The 23,232-nt window shown below is 31.2% G+C and overlaps 2 protein-coding genes and 1 pseudogene across 2 annotated transcripts; all 3 read right to left on the bottom strand.

The window, feature by feature from the left end:
* Positions 1–446: 446 nt before the first annotated feature.
* On the bottom strand, positions 447–9,255 carry LOC106395827 (beta-glucosidase 31). Its single transcript, XM_048753373.1, has 13 exons — positions 4,282–9,255; positions 4,095–4,164; positions 3,874–3,929; positions 3,543–3,618; positions 3,339–3,416; positions 3,147–3,234; positions 2,796–3,051; positions 2,546–2,664; positions 2,233–2,450; positions 2,061–2,098; positions 1,859–1,961; positions 1,646–1,754; positions 447–1,559 (listed from the first exon to the last, which is right to left on the bottom strand). The coding sequence occupies exons 1-13, from the start codon at positions 4,429–4,431 to the stop codon at positions 1,301–1,303; spliced, it is 1,620 nt and encodes a 539-aa protein (XP_048609330.1). The 5' UTR covers positions 4,432–9,255; the 3' UTR covers positions 447–1,300.
* A 319-nt stretch (positions 9,256–9,574) lies between these two features.
* Positions 9,575–12,897, bottom strand: LOC125585310. Its single transcript, XM_048754113.1, has 4 exons — positions 12,353–12,897; positions 12,150–12,270; positions 11,272–11,976; positions 9,575–11,002 (listed from the first exon to the last, which is right to left on the bottom strand). Exons 1-4 carry the CDS (start codon positions 12,895–12,897, stop codon positions 10,583–10,585), a joined length of 1,791 nt encoding a protein of 596 aa, XP_048610070.1. The 3' UTR covers positions 9,575–10,582.
* A 3,881-nt stretch (positions 12,898–16,778) lies between these two features.
* Positions 16,779–22,768, bottom strand: LOC106392434 (annotated as a pseudogene).
* Positions 22,769–23,232: the final 464 nt, after the last annotated feature.

Below are 23,232 nucleotides of genomic sequence, written 5' to 3'. Positions count from 1 at the left end.
TAAACTTCTCTGTATAAATTGTAAAAATTGTGTCTCCTACTCAAGCCGGTAAATTTTCTTAGATGGATTATACACTAGAAATCATTTCTTTATTCTTCAAGATAACATTTTTACAAAAGAGTCTACATCAAAGGACCTATTAGTTCTGTGCGTTTCTTTATCCAAAATGTGATTGGTTAGTATAGTATGAAATTCACATCCTTATCAAAATGTGATTGGTTAGGACAATTGACTAGCAAAAAATATATAGTATGATTGGTCAAAATCTGTACTAGTTACAATCTATCTAATTTGATAAATGAAATTCACATCCTTATCAAAAAAAAAATCTTGAAATTATATAGTAGATTCATATATGCAACAAAATTCAGCGGCTTGAGTGCGAGAGTAATAGCCGTTAAGTCCACTAACCGTAATTATGATCCTCTATAGTAGTGTTTTTGGATATGGATATTTATGAAAATCTATGAAATTACTCGTCTTATAGAGAACTGGTTTAATAGTCTTGCACGATTGTGCCAGGCTTAAAATATGTTCAAGACATAAAAATGGGCGGCCCTGGAAGGAATCAAGAAACCCACATTTGATTGAAGCTCATACTTGAGATAACATTTAATAAAGCCCATTATTATTATATTTAAGTTCTAAACCAATAATTAATTTTTATTACTATTATTATTTTATGGGCGAAGCCGCGTAGATGATATGTGCGCTATTTCCATTTTATAAAAATTTTGGTTCAATTTTTTTTATTTAACTTTATTTTCTCACATGTTCTATTTCTTTTTAAACAATATATTTTTTGCTTAACTTTTTTTCCTTTTCGAGAATTTTCTGACCTATTACTCTTTTGTGCTTTTAGTTAGTATAGTATGGAACATAAATTTTATACTTGTTTGTCTTAATTTTCTGTTCGATTACTCTTATTCTCTTAACTAATCTAAATAACTTATTTGCAAAATATAATATCCACAAGAAGAACGATTCTTATAGATTATATACATAACCAATTTAGCTGATTAGATAAAAGTAAAACTATATAAAAAAGATTAAACTATCAAAATTGAAAAGACTACTTTTGGAAGTTAAAAAACACGGTCCGGTTTTCATTATATGAGTATATTACAGACATCCAATATTTACTGTTTCTGGAGCACTGCTGCAAATATTACAAATTAACTTTTTAAAAGAATGATTGTGTACGTTGCAAACATGTATATCTAATTTCTATATATAATTTCCTGTAGAACAAGGACTCTAGTTGTTTGTTTCTCATGCTTTGATTCATTCTCCAGAGAAGTTAGACCATCTGCAAAGCAGACCACCATTTCTTGATGCTATTGAACAGATCCAAAGGTGTTTGTTTCTCATGCTTTGATTCATGCTCCTTTCTCTCCAGGAACTTTTTGAACCACTTGGCTGAATCTTTAGCATATCGTTTTAGATCATCTGCATAATCAACGTAGTATAGACCAAATCTCATCGTGTATCCATGTTCCCATTCGAAGTTATCCAACAACGACCATGCGGAATAGCCTCTAACGTCACACCCATCCTCACTGCAATACATAATTAATATTAGCTAACTATCACTTAAGATAGTTGTCACTAATTCAATTTTTGATAGATACTGAAGTTTTCTTACGTAATGGCTTTATGTAGTTCTTGAAGATGTTTCTCGTGGTACTCTATTCTCTTTGTGTCTTTTAATAGTTGTTCACGTGGGACTGTCCCAACATCGTAGTCATCATATCCTGCATTTTATTAACTTGATTATTAAGCTGAACTAATAAAATAAAGAAATTCACAATTAGATGACAATTAGTGAAATAACTGAGAGTAATTTCTAAAATATTACCATTTTCAGTTATGTAGATAGTTGGGTTGTTGTATTTATTTTTAATATGATTTAGAAGCTTTCGTAGGCCCTCAGGATATACATAGATAAATTTGAGTTCATCCTGAAATTAAAAAATGAAAAAATAAATCTAAATTAAGTTGTATTCTGGAAATTGTACATATAGGCCAAGAATAATTTCGAGAGATGTTGTAGTTCATACCGATTCTGAGGAAATGTAGTCGCCGTCACGATTTGTCACTAATAGAAAAAGGAAAAAAATATTATCAGTTTTGGTAAAAGTTTAGGGTAATTACTATATATTATACATTACCAATTAGAAAACTGCTTAGCCTGTTTTTCTTTTATTTATTTTGAATATTCGAGGTACTCACCTTTGTACTCCACATGTTGATCCGTGGTGAAACGAAGTCGTGAAGGGTCGCTCTGAAGCTGGCGTGTGACATATCGAGCACTGTAGTAATTTATTCCAATAAAATCAAACGAGTTTCTTATCATTTCAGTCTGTTTTCTGGTGAACGAAGGCAATCTTTTTCCAGCGTTTCTTTTAATTGCTTTTGGATAGTCTCCAAAGATTAGAGGATCGAGATGCCTACACAAATCACAAACAAAAACAAAGATATGCGGATTAATTCTTACACTAATTTACTAGAATTATTAATAAAAATTGTAAATGAGATAACTTACCAACCAAGGTAGTAGTCAAGAGCTCGTTCAACTGCTTCTTTATCAGCATGGGAATTAACATCATAAGGTTCGACCCAAAATGGTGATAACACTATGCCTATTTTACCATCTTGGGAGATCTGTTTTGCAAAAACAAATTGATTAGTACCACAAAAGGATTTCAAAATTTAACTATACACCTATTTTTTTTTTTGATAAAAAACTATACACCTATTTTCCAACCTTTAATATAGTCAGATAATATATATACCTTGTCACAATTTCTAAACTCTTCAACAGCTGCAGCATGAGCTAGAAGAAGATGATGAGAGACTACATAAGGTTCGGTGCTCGAATCACCAGCCACACATAAGCTGTTTACCCATTTTGAGCATCGTCCCATTGCTTTATTGCCCTTGTCATAACCCGCAACACTATAAATATAAGGCTCGTTGAACGTTATCCACATATCGACCTTGTCACCGAATTCTTGAAAGCAGACTCTTGCAAAGTTCCGGAAATCATCACTGTTTTCGAAAATATCAACAAATTTAATTTAAAACATTATAACCTTACGTTGGCAAGTAATGGTAGAATATTTTTCTTAATCTTTTTTACTTACATGATTCGAGGGCTTAAAAATCCACCGTACTCATCGTCCAGAGCTTGAGGGATATCCCAATGATAGATAGTTACAAAAGGTTTTATGCCTGTGCATATGTTTGAACAGGATATATATAATGATAAAAAATCATTGAAAATTTTGAACTTAAACATTTGACAGAAATCACTGGTTTGAGCATATGATTCTCACCGTTTTTTAGGATTTCATCAATGAGATTTTTGTAGAATTGAATTCCTTCGTTATTTACCCCATCGCTTAGTTTTCCACCTGAACATTCAAAATTTGAAAGATCAACAAATGGTTAAGTATATACAAATATGCATCCATATAAGATAGAACTATGAAGTTATTATTTGTCAATATATAAATTTCGAAATTTAAAGTAGTACTCACTTGGTAAAATTCTTGACCAAGAGATGGAAAATCTAAAAGTATCCATATTCATTTCCTTGATCAACTTGATGTCATCCTGCTCGTTTATTACGGGAATTTAAGGTAAATATTAGCTAAACGCACAAAAGAAGACAAAGTTTGGATTAATTTCTAGGGATGTCCGATATACTCTTTTTTTTTTGAAAAGTCACACCTACTCTTTTCAAGAATTTGTTTTCGTATAAAACGTTTCAAATGATTTTGTTGCGGGCAAGTATATTAAAATAAAATAAAAAGTACATTAAAATAAAATACTAGTTACTCACTAAAAAAAAGAAAAGTAAAACTATACCTTATATCGATGATAAAAATCAACGGCTATATCTCCATTGTCCATATTCGTCCTTTCTGCAAGTTTAATTTACCGTGTCACGTACTATTTATAAAAGCAAAAATATTTCACAGTTTATCACCATGTTCGAAGATAGATTTGTAACTAAAACTCCCAGGAGACCGTAAAATGTTAACATTGATTGATATTTTGGAGAAAAGGTAAGGAGATTAAATGTAGACCTGGATATGCATGTGTGAAGTTGTCCCAAATGCTCTGCGTCCTCCCTCCTTCTGCGACTGCACCTTCATACTGCATCAATGAACGTTTGGTATAATTAAAATATTAGTTTCTCTAGCTAGTTTGTAAAATTGTTAGGCAGTAGATATAATGTCATAAAATTGTTAAAGAACATAAAAACCACCTAACCTGATAAGCTGAAGAACCAACACCAAAACTGAAATTAGGAGGAAAACTATAACGATCAAGTTGCTTGGTCGAAAATCCAAGGGATCTTCCCTTTGAAACAGCGCATGACATTAGAAAAAGTGTGACTACAAGTGCAAGCTTAATTGCCATTTCTCTTAGCCAAGTTAAGAAAACTAATATGATGAATACGCAGAAAGTATTTAGGGCTTATCGTTGTCTGAGAATTGAAAAGATCCGTAGCTAGAATAGCTTATATATAGAGAGAGGGGAAGCTAGGGCTTGAACGTGAAGAGTGGGGATATTAGACTTTGGAACTGAATAATCTTTACCGAGTGAACCAGTTGGCTTTCATTGACTTATTATTATTTTATTTGATAAAAACTTAATATTTTTAATTAATACTCCATGTGATATAAACTTTTTATATATCACTGGAGATCCTAAACGACAAACCCCAGCGTTAGTGTGACTCATATTTTAATATTTACATGTGATTTATTTTCGGAGTTTGTTGAGCACTATATAAGAGTTAGGTGGAAAGTACGCAATGCCTCGGTAGATGATGTTTTCACGTATTTAGATAACTTTAACTTTATCAAAAACTGTGTAGTCAATTATGTTTTTACTATTCTTTTTATAATTAAATAAATTAGTTTTAAATTATATTTCAAAAAAATTTTATTTATAAAATGTAATTTTTTAATATGTGTGCAAAGAACCAAAACTTCATCTATTACGAAAAAGAGGCAAGACAAAAACTTTTTTAATGAAACCCAAGATTATCGTCACATGTTTTTTAACAAGCTTATCGTCACATGTTAGTCTTCTCGAGTCTATTTTAGAATAGTCATTGATGATGGTCATGCCTGCGTAATTGCTATATAAATCAGTCAGAAAAAGTAAATATGAGGAAGCAACGTAGTGCATGCCTTCGAAATTGTGAGATATCAAATAGACAAATATTCTTTGGATGTTTCTTATTCATGCTCGATCGGTGGTCTTCTCTATTCTGATATTTAGTTACACTGGAAGTCGTTACAAATAGTGGACTAACTATTTTATCATCCACAGTGCGTAATTTGTTTTTTAAAAAGAAGCAAATAAAACTAAGACGGCGTAACATGTAGTGACTTTAGCGCCATCCGATCCTGTTTCGTATCTTGATCCCAGATCGTCTTAGGTTCATTGAAAGTAGCATTTGTTTCTTGAAATCCTTCTTCTAGATCCACCTCGGAGGTTTGCTCATTCTACGAGTAAGCAGCATGTATATGTTTAAATTACATATTTCAAATTATATTGAACTAACATTTTTTTTGTAAGAATATTGAACTAACATTTTTATATGATGGTATAATAAAAGAATATATACTGTGTGTATGTGTGTGTATATACATGTAACAATATGGCGCAACGTATAACATCACATTGCCTTTTCCCTTGTGTGTACTACGGTAACATAACATTTTCGTATACTTTTCTATCCTTTCTATAAATAAATAATATCACAAAACAAAATAAGAAATGATAAAAGGCTAGAAATTTTTTAACGACATGATAGTGAAGAATTTAGTGATATCTATTTTGTTATAGATTTCTTTGCTGCTGTAAATTCCTAAAACACTATTTTGTTTTTGTTTTTTTACAACAAACACTATTTTGTTTAGAAATAAAGTTTTTTAGTAAAAAATAAAAATAAAGTTTTATACAGCAATATTTTATTTTAAGACCGTAGAAAACTTTATTTTTATTTTTTACTAAAGAAAACTTTATTTCTAAACAAAATAGTGTTTTACGAATTTACACCTGCAAAAGAAACATACAACAAAATAGATATCACTTAAATTCTACAACAGAAAATATAAAGTTTTTTTTTTAATTTCATTTTTTTGTTTTTTTTTTGTTTATAATATTTAGTATTTAATGAAAAGCAATTATTAAGGGACTCAATTTTTTATCAGGGATTCTCTTAAAAATAAATCTAAATTTTTTTTGTGTTCAAAAAAATCCAAAATTTTAATGTATTTAATGAAATTGAGGAATATTGGTATGTAGTCTCTTTTCATGTTTTCATAAGGTGACGATGATTCACTCCACCGAAATGATTTTCTTGCATATGCTATAATTTGCCCAACTTTAAAATAAGATATTTAACATTTAATCCAAAAAAAACTTTGAAAAAGGATTTCGGAGAAAACAAAAATAATTATACGATTTCTTAGAAGAACGACAAGACAGGATGGAATAATTTTCAAAAGATTAAAGTCAACCCAAAACAAAATTGGCTTTCTTAAAGAAAATATTTACGCCATCATTATTATTCCACAAACATCGAATCCAGATGATTTTTGTTGCAGTCTATGGAGCTTATTCAGCGCAAAGACCGTGATCAAATGCAAATTAGAATGATATCCTGGCGATTCAGCAAGACTCTCCACCTTTCCATGCATGTTCCACTTTATCACATTGGAGTTTTAATAGAAATTTATTTTTGCTAGCGGTTATGGACCAATATCAAAACTTCATGGTTAACAAGAACATTAAAGCAGCTCCAGTGAGAAGCTTTCACAAAATATCTAAAGATTATAATTATAAATATTAAAAAATTAAATGAAGTAAGAAAAAGTAAAAAACGGTTCTTAATAGAAGTTTTTAAGAATAGATAAGTCAAATTCCAAATAGCTTCTTTCTATTGTTTTTAGATTTTTTTAAATGGCAATTTAATTTACTTAAATAGAATTTATTACAATACTATTTTTTACCTTTTAAGATACTCAAGTGGGGCTCAAACCGATGAGATTGCTCTTATAATAGAGTTACGATTATAATAAGTTTTGACGTAATTTTATTCAAAGAATTTTATTTCTATTTATGATGAATTTCTTGGGGATACCATATTACCAAGTAGGATACAAATAAAATAAAATTCAACAATAGATAAAATCTTGCTGTAGAAAACTTTATTTTTATTTTTTACTAAAGAAAACTTTATTTCGAAACCAAATAATGTTTTACTAATTTACAGCAACAAAAAATACCTACAACAAAATAGATATCACTTAAATTCTACAACATAAAATATACAGTTACAACTCATTACGATCAGATCCAAAAAAAAATATTTTTTTTTAAAATTTCATTTTTTTCTCTTTTTTTTTTTTAATATTTAGTATTTAATGATAAAAAAATATTAAGAGACTCAATTTTTATCAGGGATTCTCTTAAAAATAAATCCAAAATTTTTTTTAGTGTTCTAAAAATCCAATTTCTAAATGTATTTAACTAAATTGAGGAATATTGGTATGTAGTCTCTTTTCATGTTTTCATAAGGTGACGATGATTCACTCCACCGAAATGATTTTCTTGCATATGCTATAATTTGCCCAACTTTAAAATAAGATATTTAACATTCCGGATACTATGTTCAAAAAACTTTGAACATGTTTTACCAAAAAAAAAAAAAAAGATATTTAACATTTAATCCAAAAAACTTTGAAAAAGGATTTCGGAGAAAATAAAAATAATTATACGATTTCTTAGAAGAACGACAAGATCAATACTTTTCAGGATGGAATAATTTTCAAAAGATTAAAGTCAACCCAAAACAAAATTGGCTTGGTTAAAGAAAACTATTATTTATGCCATCATTATTATTCCACAGACATCAAATCCAGCTGATTTATAGTGCAGTCTATGGAGCTATTCAGCGCAAAGACCGTAATCAAATGCAAATTAGACTCTCACCCTTTCCATGCATGTTCCACTTTATCACATTACAGTTTTAATAGAAATTTATTTTTGCTGGCGGTTATAGACCAATATCAAAACTTCATGGTTAACAAGAACATTAAAGCAGCTACAGTGGGAAGCTTTCACAAAATATCTAAAGATTATAATTGTAAATATTAAAAAAATTAAAAGAAGTAAGGAAAAGTAAAAAAAAACGGTTCTTAATAGAAATTTTTAAGAATCTTATCTAATAGTCAAATGCCAAATAGCTTCTTTTTATTTTTTTCAGATTTTTTTAAATGGCAATTTAATTATTTAAATAAAATTTATTACAATACTATTTTTACCTTTTAAGATATCCAAGTGGGGTTCAAACCGATGGAATTGTTCTTATAATAGAGTTACGATTATAATAAGTTTTGATGTAGTTTTATTCAAAGAATTTTATTGCTATTTATGATAAATTTCTTGGGGATACCATATTACCAAGTAGGATACAAAAAGAAAAAAAATAACAACAGATAAAGATTTTTCTGTAGTTATTACCGAAAATTTAATAGCAATTTTTTTAAAGTTTTGTCACATAACCCAAACGATAACTATATATGTGCTCATCGTAAAATGACTGGTTGCAGCAAACATTATCAAATTTGAGATGGATTGGTAATTTGGTAACCACGTTCTTTGTTTCATCCTGCAATTTGTAGATATTTGCGACAGCTTTTCTAATATAAATTCGTAACCACTAAATTTGAATTTGAATTTATTTTGTCCGTATCCATCATCATTGGCGTCGCTGGAATCTGGGTCAAACGGAGGCGATGGGGCCTTAGGTCCAACGGCGAAAATGGTGGGCGAGTCCGCCGGTGGTGGTGGGTATCGGTCCTGGAGTGGCTAGCATGAGCTATATGAAGATACGTGCCGACGTCAACAATGAAAATTAAATATTTAAACACGATTAAAAAAAACTTTTTATAAATTCTGTTTAAATACATAAAGTCATAAAGATATGTAAAGACTGAAATTCTAACTAAATATTCAGAGTAGACTAAGTCAAACAACCAACGCAAAACATGCAAGACATAATATTTAACACATGTTAGTCGTTTCCTTTTCTTTGTTTATATTTTACTTCACCAACTATTCTCAAGAAAAAAAAAGGTCATGGTTCCGCTATTAACTAAAAAAGGCTTTTAACTGAAAAAACAGTAATTTTTTTAGAGAAAAAAAAAAATAACTATGTACTTTTAGATTAATTTCTATTTTGTGCCATTTTTTTTCTATAATACCCTTTAATATATTTGAAAATAAATTTAATAAATAGTTTTACAAACAAAAAAAATTGGAAAATAGTAACTTTTGATAAAATACCTATATGAACTTAGCGGTATTTTTTCCAGTTATAAAAAAGTTGAAATCATAAATTTCAGATTATGTTCTAAATAAAGTAGAAATGATATTCTACGAAGTAGAAAACGAAATCTATTTTTTTCATTGAATCTACAATGTTTAGAATACGTGATCTACGTAAATAGGAGTATTCTAAAAATATTTAGAATACACATTCCGCACTTAACCTACCGTTCTAAAATCTTTAGAAATCAAGATCTACACATTAATATAAATCTAAAACACGTAGAAACCGACTTTTACAGATTTACTATAAATTTAAAACATGTAGAAATCAAAATCTATACATTACTGTAATTCTAAAAAACTGTACAAACCGATTTTAACAGATTAGCTGTATTCTACGGATAAAAAATCAGTTCCTAAAAATATGGAAACAAAATATTTGGTAATATTCACTTTTATATTTTGTAAAAAAAATCGATTTAAAAAAAAATGAAAAAGGAACTAAACAAAACGAAAAAAAACCCGATTTTAACAGATTAGCTGTATTCTACGGATAAGAAATCAGTTCCTAAAAATATGGAAACAAAATATTTGGTAATATTCACTTTTATATTTTGTAAAAAAAATCGATTTAAAAAAAAATGAAAAAGGAACTAAACAAAACGAAAAAAAACCTTGGTAACCTTCTTCGCCGTCTTCTATATTCTATTGATTGTTCACAAAATTTTCACAAAAATTTCACATTATTTTTACCATGATTCATGTCTATGCTTCATGTGGTGTTTGAGAATTGGTTGTATCTTCAGGTTGGAGTTTTAATGTTGATAAAAAGAAAGGGGGAAGGTTACTTGCTTTGGAATTGAAGTCCTCTCTGGAACAGTTACAGAAAAACGTTATAGAGGATTTTGGTTTTGAAGAAACGGATGCCGATTTGGAGTTGAGTTACCTTCCTATTGGGTTGATCAATTCATCAGAATGTCCAGCGGTGATCATTGGAAACTCACGGCAAGTTCAAAATTTTCTAGGGTTTTGTAAGAAGCATCAGTCAACTCAATTGTGTGTTAGCTATAAAGCAAAGCAAGAAAATCCAAATAAGATCGACATTGATCTTAATAAGATGCCAACTGATGCAAGTACTAGTGAAGAGAACGAGCGAAATCCTTGTGACATTGGGGCAGCTTCAAGTATACAAAGGAATAACATACGTTCGTGTATTTTGTCAGTCTTGCATCTTCTTAAAATCTGCAGGATGCACAAACACCAAGCAGCGATCAAAGAAATCTTCGCTGTCTAGCTCCATATCTCGGTCATCTAATCGGACCGTTGGCTTCTTCAATGATTTTGGAAGTTCCAATGAATCTGCTGGCTTCTTCAATGATTTTGGAAGTTCCAACCAATCCAAAGAATTTGCTGGCTTCTTTAATGATTTTGGAAGTTCCAACCAATCCAATGAGTCTTCGACTTTAGCTTGAGAAGGATTCAAACCTTTAACAAATGTGTCTAGTGGAAGGTTCTTCATGCAACTTTCCAAAAACTCTTGTGTACCCATACGAAGATCACTAGCTGATGATTGAGTAACGTTTGCACGAGGTAAATTGACACACGAATCAGCAGTCTTTAACTCTTGTTTTTTTACAGCCTGTTGACAAACACATACAAATACAAATTACACATACAAATTTCAAGTTCATTATAGAGCCATTACATAAACGTCAAGTTCCAAATCCATAATAAACATACAAACTTCCAAATACATATTACATTAAATAGAGCCATTACATAAACGTCAAGTTTCAAATACATATTACCACCTAGTTCCAAGTTCCAACAACCTAGCTTCAAAGACCTACATTCCATCGCCTAGTTCCAAACTTTCAACAACTTTTAACGCTTTCTCTTAGTAGTTACCTTTTTCTTTGATGGAGCTGTGCCTTTTTTGCTCGTGCTAGGACCAGTGTTGATTTTGGTCATGCTAGGACCGCTTGCTTGATCACTCTTTCCCACCAATTCAGTCACCACTAAAGTTGTCCTGAGCTGTGTAACCTCAGCCTCAATTCTCCCCAACCTGTCGGTTACAACTGTCTCAAACTGCTCAGTTTTCTCCGAAGCTGTCCTGAGTTGTGTAACCTCAGTCTCAATCTTCCCCAACCTGTCCGAGAACTGCTGACATAATTTCTCCCCAAAAGTAGTAAAAGAAGCTTGTACCAGACCCTCCAAGAAGTTTTTCATATATGTGTCAATATTCCCTTTTGATGAAGCAGCTAGCTGGCACAAGACATTCTTCTTCCTTGACTCTGCTCCTCGGTCCGCATGCTTTCTCTTGTTTCTTCCCGAAACATCAGCTGTGCCATCAACATTCTCTGCAACATGACTATTCTCACCCCGCTCAGTATCAGCTGTTTGATCCTCTCTTTTTTCTTCGCCAGCTTCCTCAAATTCGGAGCTCGTAGCTTCTTTTACTCCCCAAACATGATTGTTCCAATCATGTTTTCTATTGATCATATCCAAAATGTGATCCACTCTTTCATCTTTCTTCTCATCCTTTTGTACAAAATCAGTTGCCAAAAGGACCACTCCATCTATGTGGGATTCCATGAATGAATGCAAAATCCCCTAAAAACAAACAAATCATTAGTAAAGTGAACAAGACAATAAACATTTTTATTAGAAAAATATATGCATACCTTTTATGGGAATAAGTTCTCAACGCCAATGATATCTTCATAAGAACATTTTGCACATCCTCTCCAATTACTACACAGAGGACCTGTAAAATTTTTGCTGACTTTTGTGCCACAAATCTCTTCTAAAGCAGGAACAACTTCCTTTATCCAAATCTGGAAACCAAACAAGAATCCTTCCATCAGATACCCCTCCTTCTGCTCTAATTTATGCCTTGTTATCAATCTGCTTCAGAAGGAAATCAAACGAGTACATACCTCATGGGTAATTCCGAAGCTTCTCCAAATCTATCGCCAACTTCATGTACAGATGCGGGATATTCACCTTCTCATCCTTCCCCATCACCACACCCATAATAACGCAAAGATATATCAGTCTCACCCTATCACCCCAAGTCCAAGTATTGCTCTCTTCCAAATGCTTCTTTTTTATGATCAACAAATTTATTTTTCCATTTGTCTTTATCTGCTTGCTCCAAAAACCATCATCATCTTTCCATGTCACTAACCCACTGTTCTTCTCTCGATTCACTTTCAGACCAGTGACATCATGATACTCTTTCAATCCAAAACGCAGAGGCCTCCTAGCGAAAGTGAACCACTTCTCATGTCTCTTGCTTGTCAACAACTCCTTACACAAGAAAGAGTGTACCAACCTCGCCGAAAACTTCAGATCATTCTTCTGGATAACCATAATATGCGAAAAAATGGGATTTTTCATAACTTCATCGAATTCTGGCTCTATTTTTTCCTTCAGCAACTCGAGAAGTTTTAGTCGGCAGCTGTTATTAATCTTCTTAACCTGAGGTTCCAACCCCTCACCGTATAAACGACTAGGCAACTCCAACTCCATACCTGAAAATTGAATACAATACAACACAATAGTTATTAATAACAAATATCACAGCTCAGTTAAATAATGTCTCTTAATACTCTATCAATAACCTATGTCAACAAAACCTAAAAGAATTAGCATTCTCACTGTATCAATTCCAATTTTCGGGTGCTTTGATTTTTTTTTTAAGAACAAAACCTAAAATTCCTAAATCTATCCAAAAAATATGATTTAAGCCATGGGTTGTGTACAAAATCATCTATAATCATCACCTTCACACATGATTGAAGCCTAAACATCGTAACAAACTCAAAAAATTTACCTTTTACCTTTCTATTTCCAAACTCTAGAAAGAAGTGGAAGAGTTTCATATCTTTGCAGAACGAACTAAAGAGTGATAGATTCGTAAAAATCTCACGAAATCGTATGGGTTAGGCCGAAGAATCGTCCAAATCAGAGTGAAATTGAGTGAGTTAGGGTTTATGAACTTGGGTGAGACTTTGATTTTCTCCCCCTTTGTTCGTGAATAGGAAATTATGGGTTTCATCCCAAAGAAATCGACTTTAAAGAGTTGAAATCATGCTTGGTCGGTTCAAATCAAGTGGGAATCAATCCGGATATAATCAAAGAAAACCAAAAAATCGATTTAGGATACTTTCCTGGGTACGGGATCGATCGATCCGTACTGAGAGATTGGTCGATCTATAAAAATCGACCTTCACCGATCGAGTGAAATGGACCAGGTCGATCAGTATATACTCCGCGTTTTTTTGTTCTGCATAATGATCAGGATCGATCAATCCGTTGGACCTTCTAAATTCAGATCGATCGGTCCCGCATGATCGAACTCATTATATATTTGAGTTAAAAAATTACAATTTTAAGGGCATTACTGCCATTTTGAAAAAATAGTTTAATGAGACATAAAGTAATAGAGATTAGTCTAAAAGGACATAATTACTATTTTTTTTGCTTTAAAAAAACAATTCCCAGTTTTTCTTTTAGTTTGAAGGTTAATGATATTAATAACTCAGGAATATATGTAGCTCCGCTATTTGCAAAAAAAAAAAATATGTAGCTCCGTTTTACAGCTTTCGGATACAATATGATAATATGTGCAAATATGTTGTTTATTTGTTTTACAGTTCTTCTGTTCTGAAAAGATCCACCTTTTAGAAAGAAAAAAAGTATTTATACATTTTCAATATATTATTTAAAAATAAATTGTAAACTTCAAAGAGGTAACTGTGTTTATTAAAAAATTCTATTGGTCAAAAATTATTAGAAATACTTAATTATAAAAAATAATACACTAATAATCAAAATTTAACATGTTAGAGAGAGGGAGAGTGGAGATTGATGCCAGAGGAACTTTCGTTGGTGTTATGGGAACTGAAACAGAGGCCACAATTGTCATTACTTCTTGGACAAGAAACCTCTGTAAAACCTGCAACATGAACTCAAAAACACCAGTGTGTGAAAGCAACTTTGGGAGAGTGTTCCAGATAACGTAACAAGAATCAGATCAAGAACGAGTTATCTATGGAAAGAACAAATTGCACAGAATCCATATCAGTTGACGGATCATCATTACAAGGTAAATTGTATCCGGAATTTGATCTGCAACTTGAGAGAAAGTCACTGTTTTCTGAACTAAGAAACTGGGGTTTCACAAACTGTCATGGAAGGGTTTTGCAAGTCAATTTCACGGGGGATCAGAGAGACTCCGATGGTGAATAAGATTTCTATGGAAATTTGTTACTGCAGGGAAGCTTCAGAGAGAGAAACCTTATCAATCGGAGTTCAATTCAATGCATAACATGCCTTGTAAGTTGATCCAAAATCATTTGAATATGCAGTAATTCAGAAAACTGGTCTGTTGCAGCAACTTCAAGAGAACGTGGAAGGTTTGTTCGTGTTCTGATCTGCCTGAAATTTTGTGTAGATGTATAGGACACTGCATGCTTAATATTCAACGGTGTGATCAGTTTCCAACAGTTAAATTCGAAGTTATTTGCGTGTCTTTGAGGCAGGTCGAAGAGGTGTTCTTTTTCATCAAAATCAAAATGGCTAGCTGAAGGGTTTATGGAAGCTTGGTTGGTTCATATTTTTCTATTAAACTACGTGACTTATGATATGTAGGTTTAGATCTGATTGTTAGATTAGAGATTCTATGATATGTTGCATGAAATGATGATGTTGGCATGTGAATAAGATGATAATATGATTATGTTAGTACGTAAGATTTGAGTATGAATGAAATTATATAATAATATGTTAATAGTATAACAAAAATGATATGCATGTAAGTAAGTAAGTTACTAATTTTTAGCCCTTTTTACCTATTAATCTTTCGTTGCTGTAGTTTTTTCCTTAGCAAAACAGTAAGTTGTATGTGATAATGTGAATAGAGAGATCTTTAGTCAAACAAAAGGGCTAAAATTAAACATTTCTAACGAAAGATTATTGATCTAATGATATAGAATTTCATGTTGGTTTAGGTTAGGTTTCGAATCCCATCAATGACATATTATCCAACTAAATGTAGGTGTTGGGTAACGGCTAAAATCTACTTTTGTTAAGAATGTATTTTCTATATATTTCTCGTAATACAAGAGGGGTTATATATACAAAAAAACGTAGGTTAGACATTAACTATACATAAGTGGGGAACCCCTGCTAGCTAACCGGGCCCAGGGGAATAATCTACGTAAGTGGGAAACCCCTGGATTATCAAAAAAAAAAAAAAAAAAACTATACATTCCTAAAACAGAGGAATCGATATCATTGGAGATCCTCAAGGGAGATAGGTGATATGATAAGATACAACTTGGAGAAGAATATGACGTGGCCATCTTCACCATGATCAAATAGTTTCAATAGTTTATCTTTATTTATTTTATGTTTAGTGGATTTTGTTTCCTTAGTTAGTTGCCCACGTTGAAGTGTTGGTTAGTTAATCTATTTTGTATTTAAGATCAGTTCACGTTAAATGAAAGAAAGAAGAGAAAATTTGCAGTAAACTGTCCTTCAAAACCGAAGTGTTGATCTTGTTCTTGTGTTCTTGTTTTGATCAACATTGATTGCCCTTGGCAAGGGACCTATCCGTGGTATCAGAGCAGTTCTGTTCTTGTTGACGGCATTCCTACGAATCAATGTTCAGCAGGAACCAAACTATCCTTGCAGGCATAATCTATGGACCTCTACAAACGAGATCTATGGAGCTCCTATCTTTGATGTCTATGACGATGAAGAGCCAAGCTATGATGTCTACGATGATGCGGTTCCGATCAATGGTGATGAAGACCCGCTGTTTCTAGGCTTTGAATATTTTGAAAGAAATAATCAAGCCATGGATTCAAAGATTGTTGAAGACTCATGGAGACAGCTTGGTCTTGGAAGTTGTAGTGCGTTGAAAAACATGACAACTAGAAGAATCAATTGGGAAGGAAGAGAATCAATTCAAGTGAAGTTTTCCTCAATTCACACCAACCTTGAGGACAAGGTTCTTTTAGACCGCCGGGGTATTGATAGGATACTAGAAGTCAAGCATGTGCTGAGGTGGCAAGAAGGAGATTAGCTAGATGATGTCAACCAAACGGCAAGTATCTCGCATGAAGGAGTCTCACGACTCATTTATTTTCTAGTTTTATTAATAAGAGAAGTGGTCTTCCTTAACTATAGGAACCAATCCTCATGTCACGTTTCCCATTTCATGTTTGTTAGGAGTTGATGCTCCACTTTCGATTTCTTTGCTTCATGTACGCTTTGCTATTTATATGAATGAAAAACCTAAAAAGAGAGGTAGTCTAAACTACCCAAAAGAAAACTTGTGTTGTTGTGTTCTCTTGTGTGGTTCATGTAGATCAACATTGATATCTCTTGGCAAGGGACCTATCATGATATCTCTTACACAAAAATCTCATAGGATTCACTTCCAGTTACAAACACAAACAAAAGAACATATATGCACTTAAATGTGATTACAGTCTACAATCACGAATACATGCATGTCGGCTGGATATTCCGCTTATTTGTAACATACATAGAGTAGCCAAAACATCACACGTTCAAAGTCTAAGAGTCTCGTTCACAAAAGGTTCTCTAGAGTTCCAAATAACTTTTGCGGCCCCAACAAGAAACCGAGCTGATCATTAGGATTCTCAAAAGCGCAAATATCATTTCCCTCTTCTTCTATTCTCGATGTGTTTGTCATGAGATTTATAATAGAATCAATCGATGTCTCAAAACCTTCTGAATCATCCAAAGTCTTGTTATTATTTTCTTCCTTCCAACCTTCTTCATTCTCTGTTTGTTCACTTTTTAGCACCGGTCTATTGAGAAACTGTTTGAACCAGTGGACGGAATCTTTAGGATACCGTTTAAGATCGTTTTCGCGGTCAATGTAGTAAAGACCGAATCTAGTAGAGTATCCATGCTCCCACTCAAAGTTGTCTAGTAACGACCACGTGTAATATCCTCTGACGTCACATCCATCATCTCTGTTATAACAGTTAAAATAATTCAAATCACAAGAACAATGTTTGACCGATTGATAAATGAATGGTAATTCATAGCAGAATTTGTATCATCATCTTTTTCATAAATAGCGGGTTTAGTTTGTTTATGCCCTAAATTATTGTGATTACTCTTGATTTCTGAAGATCACACAACATTTTTATCAAATATCATTTGGAAAATGCAAAACGTAAACAAAACAATAATTCCATTTGCGTTTACAGTTTCACAATGATATTTAACAAATTTATATATATACACAATAACTAGCAAACGCAAACATACGTAGTAGTTTCGTCTAATACAATACGATTTTTAATATATAAAACCTGTGGTTACATTATAGCTTTATGGAGTTGTTGAAGGTGGTCCGTAAGATAGCTTATCCTAAATGTATCGTTGAGAATCTCATCTCGTGATTTTGTACCGTCATCGTAGTCATTGATTCCTACAAAAATAATTTACGTTAATAGAAAACAAACCAATTTTTTTTCTTACAAAAACAGAAAATAATTATTCAATTTTATGATTAATAGCTAAAACTGTATTTACGATGCTAATAGAAAACGATTTTTTTCTCACCGTTTTCTTTTATATAGACGATAGGATTATTGTATTTATCTTTAACGTAGTTTAGAAGTCTTCGAAAACCTTCTGGGTACGAGTAGTAGAGTACGCCTCGATTTTCCTGTGTGGAAAAAGAACATTAATGAATATAGAATTTGTGAACTATTATGTTTATCTATAAAAAGGAATATTCAACTAAAACGTTACATACCCCTGGTCCAATTAGGTGGTTACTATGATTTTTTTCTGATCACACGTAAAGTATAAAAAATTAAGATTAGGTTACGAGTTTCACTTGAATTTACTCAAATACAAGAAAAGTTTTGTTTTATTTTATTTTATTTCAATTAGCATTCTTACCTTTCCTCTCAAATTGATGATCAGTCCTGAATCGACGCAGTGCAGGGTCAATGTGAGGACTATGAGCGACGAAGCGTGCAGTGTAATAGTTTATTCCAATGAAGTCATATGAATTTCTTAACATCTTTGACTGTTCTGCTGTGAAAGAAGGTAATCTGCTACCGGCGTGTTTTTTCATGATTTTTGGATAATCGCCGTAAACTACCGGATCTAGATGCCTAATGCATATACATTGTAAAGATAAAATTAGTTTTATGATTACAAAATATATATAAAAAAGATTCATGTGTTTGTAAAGTATATATTACCAATCTATTTCTACGGTAAGGCCTCGTTCAACAGCATGTTTGTCGGCAGATGAAGTGAAGTCGTAAGGTTCAAGCCACGGAGGCGATATCACAATCCCAATCTTACCATCTTTTGAAGTCTGTCACACGAATATTGTTTATTAAATACAAATAATCAAAATATAAAAGATTTGCATGTTTTAATGAACTTGTATGTATACAGACCTTGTTACATTTTCGGAACTCTTGTACTGCCGCTGCATGAGAAAGAAGAAGATGATGTGATACAATGTAAGGCTCGGTTGCCGAGTCACCGGCTTGACACTTACTATTCACCCATTTCGAGCACCTTCCAACTGCTTTGTTGCCCGTGTCATACCCCGCAATACTTATAACGGATGGTTCATTTATAGTTGTCCACATCTTAACTTTATCGCCGAAGTTTTCAAAACAAACTCTTGCAAAATTTCGAAAATTTTCTCTGATTTGCCGAATTTTTAAAACGTATTAGTTATAGTTTCTTCTATATATGTTCATGTAAATGACATAATAATCAATTAAATTAGTTGATTTTGTATGTTTTGCAATATTTGGTTTAGCTTGCTTACATTATTTGAGGGCTTAAGAAACCACCATACTCGTCCTCAAGAGCTTGAGGATGGTCCTAGTGATAGAGAGTCACCGAAGGTTGAATGCCTACATATTATGCCCACCAAATCATATGATATGAGATAACCTATAATTTATTGATTGATTAGTACATACCATGAGCAAGAAGTTCGTCGATGAGAGCGTTATAGAACTGTAACCCTTCTTTATTTATTCCATCCTCTACCTTTCCACCTTTAAATTAAAGATATCGTCTGAGCAAATATTCATTAAGAAATTCTGAGGAAAAAATAACGTCAATTACTTACTGGGTATTAACCTAGCCCACGAAATTGAAAATCTGAAAGAGTCCATATTTAGCTCTTTCAGCAAGTTGATGTCATCCTGGTTTCAGAATTTATTTGCACTGAGTAATTAGGAATATAAATTAAAAGGATCCACAATATTAAATATAATTCTTTATCGAGCTTTAAAAAAGTAGTTCCGCATCCGAGGACGAAGATTATAATACCTTATAACGATGATAAAAATCGACTGCCACATCTGCATTCTGCATATTGGTTCTTTCTGGAATTGAAAATATTACTAATCATTATAAAACTATATATAGTCATCAATATATATATATATATATATATATATGAAATTAAAGTAACCATTTGAAAAAAAATTATAGGAAATATTACTCCCTCTGTATATTTTAGTTGGTGTTTAAGTTTTTACACAAAAATTAAAAAAATACAAAATTTTATGTAGTTTATCTTGGTTTCATAAGAATAACATTAAATAAAATTAGTTTAATCAATAAGAAAAAATACAATATTTTATAATTGGTCACAACTTTTTAATAACATTAAATTTTATCTAGAATAATGAGAACATCACATAATATGAAACAAAATTAAAATTTCTAAACACCACTTAAAATATACGGAGGGAGTAATAAATAATAAACACCTGGAAAAGTGTGGCTGAAGTAATCCCAAATAGTTGGGGATTTTCCACCTACACTAGTTGCACCTTCGGTCTGCACAATAATGGATAAAAATTACCAAGCTTAATTTGAAGACACAGGAAAAACATTTAATATAGACCCTAAAACGTATATATGTAAAGTTTTGTATTTAAATTATTTAAATTTGGTCCTTTTTGTATAATTGTGGAAACTTATATTTTGTTATTGACTGTGTGTAATTTTTGTTTTAAATATTTGAAAATTTTATGATATATAATATAGTAAGAGTGTCATTTTAATTTTATTATATTTTTACTTTTAGATTTTTATTTTATATTTCTGAAACTAAGCTGAAAAATATTTTAGAATGTTAAACATATTAAGTTTTGAACCTATGAAGAGTAAATTAGTACAAATTGTTAAAAATATTATAGCCCATATTACGTTAACTTCTATTACATGTTTTAAATTCGAAATCACAATTTAAAATAATATATAAAATTTTAAATTTAATCAAAAGTCTATTAAAATTCTTGTGATTTAATTTAATGTTTGTTTTATTTTTTTTATAAATAAAAACAAATCATATTATTAAGATGATTTTGTAGATTTCTATTTAAAGTTTACAAACTAAATATATATAATTTTACAACTGTATAGTTATTAAGTTTACAAACTAAATTAATGTGATATATTTTTGTTAAGATTCAAATGTTGATAGAAAAATAGAAATGTCTAATAACAGAAATATGAGAAATTGTCAAAAATATCACATTTGTAGTACCATTTTTCATGTTTACACTAACTATTTTTACTTTTTTTTTTTCAATGAATGAAAAAAGACATTTATAACCCTAGTGTTAACTAATTTAGATTTAAGGTTTAGAGTTGAGGGGTGGGATAAGATTTTTGGAATGTGAAATTTAGAATTCTAATAAATATATAAATAGATACTTAAACAATATAATTTTTTCTAAAATAGTTTCAAAAATAGTTTTCGATTTTCAAAAAAAAAATTTGAAAAAAAAAATCAAAACAAAAATTAATAAAAAAGTTCATATAATTCGAAAACATAATTTTTTTAATTTAAATAATTAATTATTATGTATATAAAAAACAAGAGTACGAGAGTCTTATGCCACTTAATAAATAAAATATTTTTGAAAATATTTCTTTAGTGACGGTAAACATTAACAAAAAAAAGTGGTAAATATGAAAATTCTTCCAGAAATATGTTTTCTATTAAACTCAAAAGTACTGCTATACTTAGAACATTGAAAATTTTCATTAAAGAATATGTAACTATATCTCATCGGCATATACAATGTGATTAATTATATTTTTTTGAAAAGGTATCGTGTAATATATAGCTCAGAAATATGGCATATGCCTCAGTTTATATGTTAACACCATTAGAATATGGTTTGTATTTTCATGCGTACAAGTAAACCATGTAAGCGGATAAATATGGTCAAGCAAAATCAAAATATTAATAAACTTAATTGAAATATTAATGCTGCATCTCCAATCATCTATGTAAGTCTTATTTTATAATTTTTTTTAAAAAAATGGTATTTAACGAACGATTTGGGTTTGTCGTTAATTTTTCAAACCAACCGAAATAGAATCGTTAGTAATTTGAAAAAAAAAACATATTTTGTTGGACTATTTAAAACTTAAATGATAATTTTTATTGATGAAAAAAATATAATATTTATCAATATATAAATGGGATTCCAAATTACTACAGTTGACGAGAGGCCCCTTATAGTTAACCTAACTTGAGCCAAGGTATTACATAAATTTGACCTGAGAGGCCCATGAGATTTTTCTTGGAATCGTCTACCGTACTTACATAGTGGAGAAAGTTTTTTTTTTGGGGTAAAATTAGTCAAGAAAGTTAAACGCCATATAAAGTCATTTGTCCTATAAAAAAAGTCATTTGTCCTATAAAGATACTGCAATTTTGTGATGTTCTTTTTTTTTTTTTGGGTAAAGTTTTAAGAGAAATTACAAGTTCTATGACGTTGAGGATTTTATCCTTCATTTTTTTGTTTGGTTTTCCTCAAATCAACACCTTTTTGCTTATGTTACCATACATAATAAATAGACTATAGCATGCATTATGAACCAATTGAATCAAATACCATAATAATCATTAATTTTTAACCATCCCAGTTTGTTAACGGCTTGGATATGAAATAATATAAACTTAAGTTAAAAAATGTATCAGATACCAACCCAAAAAAAAGCAACCATATATCATCATTAGCTGAACAAGACCTTAAAACAATCGATATATAACCTGACTAGTTATTTCGTGTACTATAACATGTTACAATCTCAAATTACCTGAAAGGCCGACGTTGCAGTTCCAAAAATGAAATCATCTGGAAAATCACTTCTATCAAGTAGTCGAGATTCAGGAGAATGAGAAATAACGTTATTTGTAAACCACGTCGTTATCAGAAGGAGAATGAGAAAAGGCAATTTCATTCTTATTTTCTGGGTATCTGATTTCAAAGGTTTGTGGTTTTCTTCAAAGTGAGAAGAGATTTGTAGTCGTTACAAACAATGCGCTTCTCTACCTGTATATATAGAGCTTAGTCTTGTGACATTGATCTACGTGGAAGTGTATATCCTTAGGGTCAAGAACTCTTTTTGCATGTAAAAACTCTCTAGAACGCTTACAACTATCACTCCAAAAAGCTGACGATTCCCCTATTACGTACTTCGATGAAATCGAGGCCAATGCATCCACTATAAACCAAACTACCTTTAGTTGAATATCTAATTACATATGAATATATGGTTTTGTAACTTACATATAAATACATGTTGCAGAAAATATATATTTTATATTTTAGTAGAAGTTGAATTAAAAGTTTAATTACTGAAATTCGAAAGAACATATCAATTATTTGGAATTCCTATGGAAATCATGAAAGAGTACACTTGCACGTACATCAACTTCACGAGACTAAGCTCTATATATACACGTGGAGAAACACATTGTTTGTAACGACTACAAATCTCATATCTTCTCACTTTGAAAAA

This window comes from Brassica napus, chromosome C4 (assembly GCF_020379485.1).
Source record: "Brassica napus cultivar Da-Ae chromosome C4, Da-Ae, whole genome shotgun sequence".
NCBI classification, from domain to species: Eukaryota; Viridiplantae; Streptophyta; class Magnoliopsida; order Brassicales; family Brassicaceae; genus Brassica; species Brassica napus.
This window is presented reverse-complemented; position numbering and strand designations above follow the sequence as displayed.